Source organism: Sitodiplosis mosellana, unplaced genomic scaffold, assembly GCF_009176505.1.
Source record: "Sitodiplosis mosellana isolate CC-2019 unplaced genomic scaffold, AAFC_SMos_1.0 Smas_scaffold_6181, whole genome shotgun sequence".
Taxonomy (NCBI): Eukaryota; Metazoa; Arthropoda; class Insecta; order Diptera; family Cecidomyiidae; genus Sitodiplosis; species Sitodiplosis mosellana.
The window spans coordinates 2478611-2488210 of record NW_022601422.1 but is presented as its reverse complement, the minus strand read 5'-3'; the positions used below and the strand labels follow the sequence as shown (position 1 = coordinate 2488210).

Below are 9600 nucleotides of genomic sequence, written 5' to 3'. Positions count from 1 at the left end.
TGCATGCGTGCGCTTTTTCCTCTTTTTTTCGACGGTTCGGTTTCCTTTCCCTTTTTATTTTCCCATTCGTCCGACATGTAGACGTTTTTTGTATGTGCTTCTGTTGCCATTCGTCTAGTTTTCGGCGCACACACCAATTTCACTAGCAATTCCGTCGCGACATGCAATGCATTCATTTACAAAATTCGATTCGGCTAACAACAACAACTGTTAACACTGGTTTTTTTTTCGCATTTTGACCAAATGAACGAATAGGAGGCAGAAATAAAAAAGCTCAATGCCTCGGCAATTTTGTCATCATTTTAATTCTGTGGTTTCACATAAAATTGCTTAATCACATTCGCCTATAATTTTATTCTCCATGATTTCCAATTTTCCCCACTTTTATTTCCTCACTCATATTATGGTTGTTGTTTTTTCTGCGTTCATGATTTTAAGGATTGCCGCTCAGCGAAGGAAACTCTTCAGCTACGACTTTTCTTTATGTTTGCGCCATTTTTTTTTTCCCACACTCTCGTTTCTTTTTACCACATGTGCGGGGTCAACTCTCGCTCCTACAATATAAATAGTCCACCTAACTTCCTTTTTCTTTGTGATTTTATTTCTTCCCAAGCGAAACATTAAGATGAGATTCTATCATGACGATGAATTTTATCGTGGAATAGCGGCTAGCGCGTGTGTGCAAAACTTCTTCTTTCTCACTGCTGCTGTGTTAAACATAGTAAACGGTTCACGCACACCGATACATGACTGTATGCATGCGCTATGGAGCTACACGATGTCCACAATGAAATTCATCATCACGATAGAATCTCATCTTACTGTTTCGCTCAATTGATCGCGCCGCGTAGAAAGAACAAGGGAATAAAAACTAATCGAACGAAAAGTGGAAGTCAGAGCAAATAAAAAAGGGAATGCAGTCACCGTCAAGCGTCAGCGGACAGCAGCTTTTCAAATATCATGTATCTATTCGAATATTGGAGGCGAAGTTTGATTTTAGGCCAAAACTAATGAGCATTCTTCTATCTCTAGCCTGAATATCGCAAAGATATATTTTCCATATGTCTTTTATCAGATGTGTTTCAGCGACAAAAAACCCATTCGAAATGGGCAAATTTAATTCGCCATAAAGACACCAGATATTTACCCATACTATAAAAAATGTGTGGCCCCACTTTTCGAACTAGTCACATGATTACCTGTACCGTTTATATTGCCTATTGCATGCAAGAGAGAAAAATAAATAAATATCAACGAAATTCACTCCAATATTATCTCAACCATCAACGTGTGGCACTATTTTTTCCCCAAATTATATTCGATCTGACCTTCTGATTGCCCTTTAAAAATATTCAATAATCCCGTATCTAAATTCAAATCTATAGTGCATTTCCAAACGAATAATTGACTTAATTTCAACTTAAACATAGTTTTAAGTCGTTTAAATCCTAATCGTAATTCGAATCAAATCGATTTTCAGTCATTTTTTTTAACTTACTTTTTCTCTTCTCTCCCTCCCTTCCTACCTATTCTCAGCTTTATTCTCCATTGCAATTAAATTTACTATGCATTCGCTTGAAAATGTGTCCCAGAGGTGATAGGTTTGACTGTTGTTTTTTCTAAGCCTTGCTGTTGAATGTCCTTTGAGTTTAGCGTGCGAGCATTTATTCCGAGGAAAATGAAATATGAAATGAATAATAAAAACAAATTAAAATATTAATAAGGTGTGTACTGTACATAAAATGAACGTGTTCGAATTTTTGTTTTTTTTTTTTTTACTCTTCTAATTTTTTTTATTGTAAATTTATATTTTTCCTACACAATGTGAAAATATTTGTAAAAACAATCATAAATGCCATTCATTGAAGAAAAAGGTGGTAAGAAGATTACGGAATGAATTCAGTTTGTTTTGTCGTTGTCGTCGTCGTCGTCATTTTCGTCGATCGTGTCGTTGTCGAATTATTTAGATGAGTTGAAGTGGTTTCATTTGATGATGGGCCTTTTCGTTGTTGTTATTTTTTTTCTTCAATCCATCGTATTTCGAATCGTTGACGGAAATTTTCACGATTCGAGAGCTCTAATCCATAAATTTGTGTTAATCTTTTCCTCGTATTTCGCTCAAACTGGAGTTTGTTTCTCGCTTCTTCAAATTCTATTCCTATTCTGATTTCTCGTCATTGTAAATGTTTCATTCGGTCTTTTTATCGATTCGCTCTTTCGCTCCCCTTTTTTACTTTCCCTTTCGTTTCGCGCAGAGAGAGAGAAAGAAAGAGAGAGAGAGAGAGAAAAAGAGAGAGAAAGAGAGAGAGAGAGAGAGAGAGAGAGAGAGAGAGAGAGAGAGAGAGGGAGAGAGAGTTATAGAAAAAGTTGTGCTTAAGAATATGGCTTTTGTGTATGTGTGTCTTGCTTTTAAAGGACACGGTCGTTGGCACGCAACCGACGTTCGAGTGCTCGACGAAGGGAAATACACCTCATTTTGTGCAATATATCCGACACGATACTTTAGTTGAAAAGGTGATACGGTTTCGAATGCAAATTAAAGAACAAAAGTATTTAAACAGAAGAACGAATGAAGAACAAAAAAAACAGCTGGAATGAAGATGGAATGAATGACGAAGAAAACACGAAAAAAGGACTTTTCATCAATGACACATAGCATTGACGGAGTTTTCAGCAAATACTTTTTACTTCGATCAACTTCGGGCGGTGCAATGAAAATTTTCGCGTGCTGATTTATATTTTTTTCAACTCTCGCTCTTTCTCTCTCTCTCTCTCTCTCTCTCTCTCTCACACAACCCCCCTCCCTTTCTCCATATAACCGACACTTTTCTATTGATAATTTCATTTCCTAAATATTACCTTCACGCTCCTACTATACATAATAAGGAAATGAAACCTATTCTAAAAACAAACTAAAAAATAAAAACGGGCAATAGAATCGACAAATCACTGCATCATATTTGTGTCACATTTTCTTAATATAGATTTAATGAGAATAAAAGAAACAAATGATATTAAATATGCTATGCCAATGATGGAAATGAAAACAATACATACACACACAAGGTGACATTCAATTGGATTGTATTGAAAAATTAACAAACATAAATACTAGAAGCTTTGACCATCTTTATAAAGTGGTGCATAGAACATAACATTCGCGATTTTATCCAATTGATAACAAAAACGGATTGCAAAGCAGAAAAATTGTAACAAAAAAAAAAAAAAACAGACACTGTATGAATTAAAGGTGGTAATTTTAAAGTCTAACGTATTATGTAGTCTAGAAAATATCTATAAAAAAAGGAGCATTGAGCGAAAATGATCTAGATAAACAGGAGAAGAAAGAAGAAACCAAAAAAAAAAAACTAGAAAAAAATGTGTAAAAATTAAGTGAAAACAGATAGCTTTTATTTTTTTAGGGATAAAGAAAAAACTATGGATGAATTTTAACTATAAAAACACTCAATGCACAGGCACACGCACGCACACACACAGAGCATACAATGCAAGTCCCTTTGTGCGTGTGTGTGTGTGTGTGTGTATGAGTGTGGCGTCCACTTTTATGTGCGATTGAAACAGCGGTTTTAAAAGAAGAGGATAATCTCTCTCCATCTATTCGCGCACTATCTAAGCATTTCGCAGTGTAAACTAACAAGCGACAACAATTAGGTGTTGAACAAATGAAAATTACGTTGCATTGAATGGAAAAACACAGTAAATATCTAAATTTATCTCGTTAATTGTGCTCTCTACCAGCCTTCTTGGTTTTGTTTTTATGTTAATTTGGGTGTTTCAACATTTCATTTTTAGTTTTCGGTGGAGATTAATTAGGCTTACGTCAAGAAACAAAAAGAAATGATTTAGAAAATGATAAAAAAGAAAAATTAAAAAAAGAAAAAACCAACTATTCTCTCGGGTGATTATGAAAATTGTAAAATTGTACGAATCATCATTATTTAGACGAAAAAAAAAAAACTAACTAAAAAAACCATAATAAATAAGGAAACCAAACGTACACTACCGTACAAAAGTTTGGAACCACTAGGTATTTTTCATACAAATTGACCATTTTTGGTGGACTCATTAACATATTTCGGAAACACCTGCACTCTTGATATTTTGTGCATAGTTTCTACAACGTTTCAATAGTAAATCACAGAGGTTTCATCAAAAAATATTCATGAATTTCAAAAATATAGCAATTTGAATTTGTACTGTGTGAAAAATGATCAAATTTGTATGAAGATTAAAATAGATCAAATTCAAATTGATATATTTTTTAAATACGTGAATATTTTTTGATGAAACCTCTGTGATTTACTATTGAAACGTTGTAGAAACTATGCACAAAATATCAAGAGTGCAGGTGTTTCGGAAATATGTTAATGGGTCCACCAAAAATGGTCAATTTGTATGAAAAATACCTAGTGGTTCCAAACTTTTGCACGGTAGTGTATACTTATGCTATTTACTTAAATATTTCCAATTCACGAATTTGCGTTCCCGCTTTTTTTTCCTTTTCTCAATTTTTTTCCCTCTATTTCCGTCTCATAGACAAACACACACACACACACATATACAGAAATCAATGTGCAATAGCTTTATTCAACATATTTTCCCCTCAATTCCAACGAAATACTGAGTGTTTCCACAGTTATTTGTGTCGTGCAAAGAATAAATCACATTCCGCTTCACAACGGAATCCACTATTTGATTACAAACCATATGAAGTGAATACTGACCAACAGATTACCGAAAAAGAGAATTTTATTCACACACACACACACACACAAAAAAAAGGTCCCAGAACACAGTTTGTAGGAAATGGATTAAGGTTACCGAGAAAAAAAGAACAAATAGAGACAAATTTATCTATGTATTTACATTGCCAAGCGGTTTTGCGTATTGTTATTAAGATGCAAAGAATTATCTATATGACATTGAGATAGGTGGGAATAATAATAAAAAAAATTCAACGATGATGTCGGCCATATTTAAAAGAAAATATTAAAAAAACAAACAAACAAATGAATAATAACTGATAAGAAGCAAGTAAATTTAACAGAGAAACAAAGATATTAAAAACAAACAAAAAAAAAATGAATTATGTGTATCCAAATTTATCCCATTGTTATGCAGATATAAAAAGATTTTTTTAAATAAAACAAATGTATCTTAAATTAATATTTTTTTTTTATGTTTTTATTCAATGATTTCAATCAAACGATGTGCGCAACGGAACAATACGGTAAAATATGAGCGATTATTGTTACAACTCTAAGTGTTCTTGCTGAAAGAAATAATTTATATTTGTGCCATTGACATTCAATAGATGTCGCTGCAATGCCTTTCCCCCATTGCATTCAAACTAAACAGATTGAAAGCAATTCAAGTTTATTCATTTGAACTTGACATTCAGATGGCTCTCTTAGCCATTTGTGTTGCATTTGAAAATAAAACAGAATAAATTTACCAACCAATTGGAATTTCATTGAAATTATTTTTCAATTTCCGTGATTGCAATACAATTTACATTTTTTTCACAAAATTTTTCCTAGATTCCACTGAACATGAATAAACCAAACAATATTAAGCACAAACACTGATCTGAATTGTTCATTGAATCATCGCATCCATATAATCGACAAATCATCAAGAACGGAATAATAAATTCGGTTGGTTTATGAACTGAGGCCATTCTGTTCATTAGAATTATAGAGCTTTCGATAAAAAGTTTTGTTTTGTTCTAAGAATTTATCGACTGTAGCAGTGAGTATGCTCCTATTTTCATATATGCTTCATGACCTACGAATTAATCAAATGCTGAAAAGTGCGGTGTTTATTCAAGTGCATGCATGGTAATGAAGAAACAGCGAGGTAAAGAGGAAAAAGAAGACGATACTGTCATCCATGCGTTCAATCAGATAAAAAGAGAACTACTACTATGCGAAGTTTTGTTGAGTATCACGAATACTAATGAAGGAACGAAGATTCACACAATGCGTGAAAAAAACACCGACATTTTGCATGGTAGCTTTCTTTTTATCTGGTCGAACGCATGGACATCAGTATTGTCTGCTTTTTCCTCTTTGTCTCGCTGTTTCTTCAATACAGTGTGTTATCATGAAATACGAAACAAACAATTCGTTGAAGAGGTCACTGATAAATAAGTGAAGGTCTTCAATTGATAGGTTCATTTAGAATAACAACGTATCAATCTCAGAAACCGTGAGAAACAAAAGTCCAGAACGCACAAAACGAATGCGAATCACTTAAATAGCAAGTCAATATTGCGAGTGGCGTTAATCTTCATTTACGTTTGGTGCCGCTTCCCTGTAAGTGGTTCGCGTTGAACGTGTCTTTGTTTTGCTTGCTTTCACTCGATGTGAATTGAAATGTGGTGGATATTTTTCAAAGTTTTTTTTTTCATAAATGTTCGCATATCGACTGTTTCAGATTGAATTCAAAAATGAAGCTGCTCTTAATGTGGATCTTCATCGTGCTTGGTGCGTTTAGGAATGAATATAATAAACAAAGTTGTTTAGATTAAAATGTTACGAATACCAATTCAGATGTAGACAAAATCAAATCCACAACACAAATTAATCCTCATTTATTTTGTCACAAAAATAGTCTTAGCATTGGCCCAGGCATCCCCTCAATTGCTACAGCAACCGCAAGCCTCACAATTCGCTCCGTTTACACCTTCTAGCTGTCCACAACAAAATTATTACTTCAATCGGAAGGTTCATGTGAGTTTGGAATTTAATTTGATTCTCATTAACAATTATTACATAACCACCAAACTGTTTGTCTATTCCAGTCGACTTGGTTTGAAGCAAAAGATCGTTGTGCGAACATGGGCATGCAGTTGGCCACCATTGATACAAGAGAGAAATATTTTCACCTTCGCATGCAACTAAATGATTTAGGTAAGAAGTGGAAGTAGCAAAAAATTCAAATTGCTCAAGATAATTGAATGTTTATCAAACAGTGAATTTTGAGCATAATTTCATTCTCCAAATTTTTTTAAATAATAACTTCAAAAACGTCCATCATTTTGCGTTATTTAATTCAATATTGCATTGATCAGATTTCGGCGATGGTTTTTGGGCATATGGCACAAGCATGGGCCGGGGAACATTCTATTGGCCAGCAACAAAACAAGAATTTACTTTCGCTGACTGGGGCCCCAATCAACCAGATCATTACGGTGGCAATGAGGACTGTCTTGACTTTCGAAAGTACGACGGACAGTATCGATACAACGATTTGAATTGCAACAATCGACAAGGATTCGTTTGCGAATATCCACTGCCGAATATGACTAAAATGATTTTCCCCTGAAAAGATTTCGAAAATCGAACAATTTTTCGAGGAACAAAAAATCAATTTATAAACCCTTTTATGATCTTTTCAATTTTTAATAAATTTGCCTTTAACATGATCCAAAATAACTGTTGTTTTCTTTTCATCATATTTTAACCAATCTCCGTTATGTCCACCTATGTTCATTTAAAACAAATACAATTGAAACGCATGAAATGAATGCCAATCATAAGTTAAATAAACAAATAAACAAAATGTTAAGGACCCTAACTTAGGGTATTCTCTCCAAAAACCCAGAATACTGCTATATTCACAGCACTTTATTGAAATTGAGAGGAAATGGCAAAAGACAATCAGCTGTAAGGATGTGTGTGAACGGTTGTGTGCAGCTGATCAGTGGCTATTTGTGATTCCGCGCATGTGTGTGTATGGCGAAGAGTAATAACGTGAATGCGATTAGTGTGTGGAGTACTTTTACCAAGAAATAAAAATTTATTTGCTTATGGATGGAATCAGAATTTGTAACCAGAATTAATTCAAATGAACGTAAAAGCAAATTCAGTTTTTTTTTCTATTATGATGATTCTAAACAGCTTTTTTACAGTCAGTATACTTCGAAAATGTTTACAACTGATATTTAGGGAAAGCACATCTTTTTCAAAAATTTATATTGTAGAATGAATGGAATATTACGTGCTGTTGGAAAATATATCGTGGAAATTTGATTGAATTTCCCTGCAGTGAATTTCTCTTGATAAAGTTCATGTAGATATAATATGTGAAGAACCATTTGTTTTCAATGAATTCTTTGCATACTCTGAATTCGAAATTCAAACAATGGAAAAGAGACACACATGCACTAAATTTGTTGCTGAGATTGCAGACCATGATATTGTGCGATTAATTGCTTATCGATTGTGTGTAAATGCACAGAATGGAGTGTCCTTGGAACGGTTTACTGGTGGTCTATGATTCAACTTGTTCCCATATTTTCCAGATATCGCTTCGTTAAAAATTCACAGTCCTTGAAAAATCAAATGCACTTTAGTGTTAAATTATAAAGAGCTGCGATGTGATTCGAGGGATTGCTTTCAGATAGTTCATGTAGAGAACGTTTCAGTTGAATTTGAGCTTTCGAAATAATCATTCTAAGCAAAACAATGTACAATCCATTGCAAAAGATACATTCTATTGGCCAGCAACAAAACAAGAATTTACATTCGCTGACTGGGGCCCCAATCAACCCGATCATTACGGTAACGATGAGGACTATCTTGACTTCCGAAAGTACGACGGACAGTATCAATACAACGATTTGAAATGCAACAATCGACAATCGTTTATATGAGAATACCCATAAATAAATGGAAAATAGCCAGAATATTTTGTGCTCGACAAGATTTCAAAAATTGTTGTAGCATATTCTCTATTTTCAGTACGTTTTTATTCAATTAAATTGAAATGAATCAAATCCAAAATAAACTGTGGTTTTATTTTATCTGATTTTATCCTATTTCAGTATGTATTCGTTTCTTTTTTCTTACTAATTGCAGATATATGAATGCAATGGTTACATTGGCAATTAAGATATGCGTTTGTGTTTTTAGACTGGTTTTCTTTATTCAAAGTCAAATATTCGACAAAGTGATAATTAACTAATTAACGCTGTATGATGAACATGGGCCAAATATTTGAAAAATAAATTGTGGTGTAAATAAACGTTCATTTGAAAAGTGTTATCCGTTCACACCATCGATGAACTTGCTACACCAAGTGTTAGTATAGTTCATTGCTGACGTTTTCTAATCCACCATACGTATTTATCTGTGTGTGTAGATCAAAATGTCAAAGTTGTCAAGAATCCAACCGTTTTCGTCGTTCTTTGCAAACAGTCCAATAATGTTAATAAATAATTAATGTTTCGTTTAATAAAACCATCCAATTGGGATTCAATTGAATTCAAAGTTAATAAATAAAACCTTTCAGTACTCGCAAGTATTATAAGAAATTCCAAGAATATTTTCCATATTATTTCCATTTGGCGTAGGAACTCATTTCATTCGAACACACCAAAGTTGATCTCAATGGTTCGTAGAATCATTGCATTCATTTCATCAACAAATTGTTTTTGTCAGACTTGAACATGATTAGTCTTCGTCGTCGACGTGTCAATTCGTCATTGACTTTTTTCTACGACATTATCAACGGCAACGCTAACTGTCCAACGGTTGGTGACCAAGTCTCATTTAATCAAGGGCGTTCATTGAG

At 33.7% G+C, this 9600-nt stretch overlaps 1 protein-coding gene across 1 annotated transcript; it reads left to right on the top strand.

Moving 5' to 3' along the window:
- The first annotated feature begins 6305 nt into the window (after positions 1-6305).
- On the top strand, positions 6306-7460 carry LOC129576302 (C-type lectin 37Da-like). Its single transcript, XM_055461157.1, has 5 exons — positions 6306-6338; positions 6460-6509; positions 6637-6755; positions 6827-6935; positions 7097-7460. The coding sequence occupies exons 2-5, from the start codon at positions 6473-6475 to the stop codon at positions 7348-7350; spliced, it is 519 nt and encodes a 172-aa protein (XP_055317132.1). The 5' UTR covers positions 6306-6338; positions 6460-6472; the 3' UTR covers positions 7351-7460.
- Positions 7461-9600: the final 2140 nt, after the last annotated feature.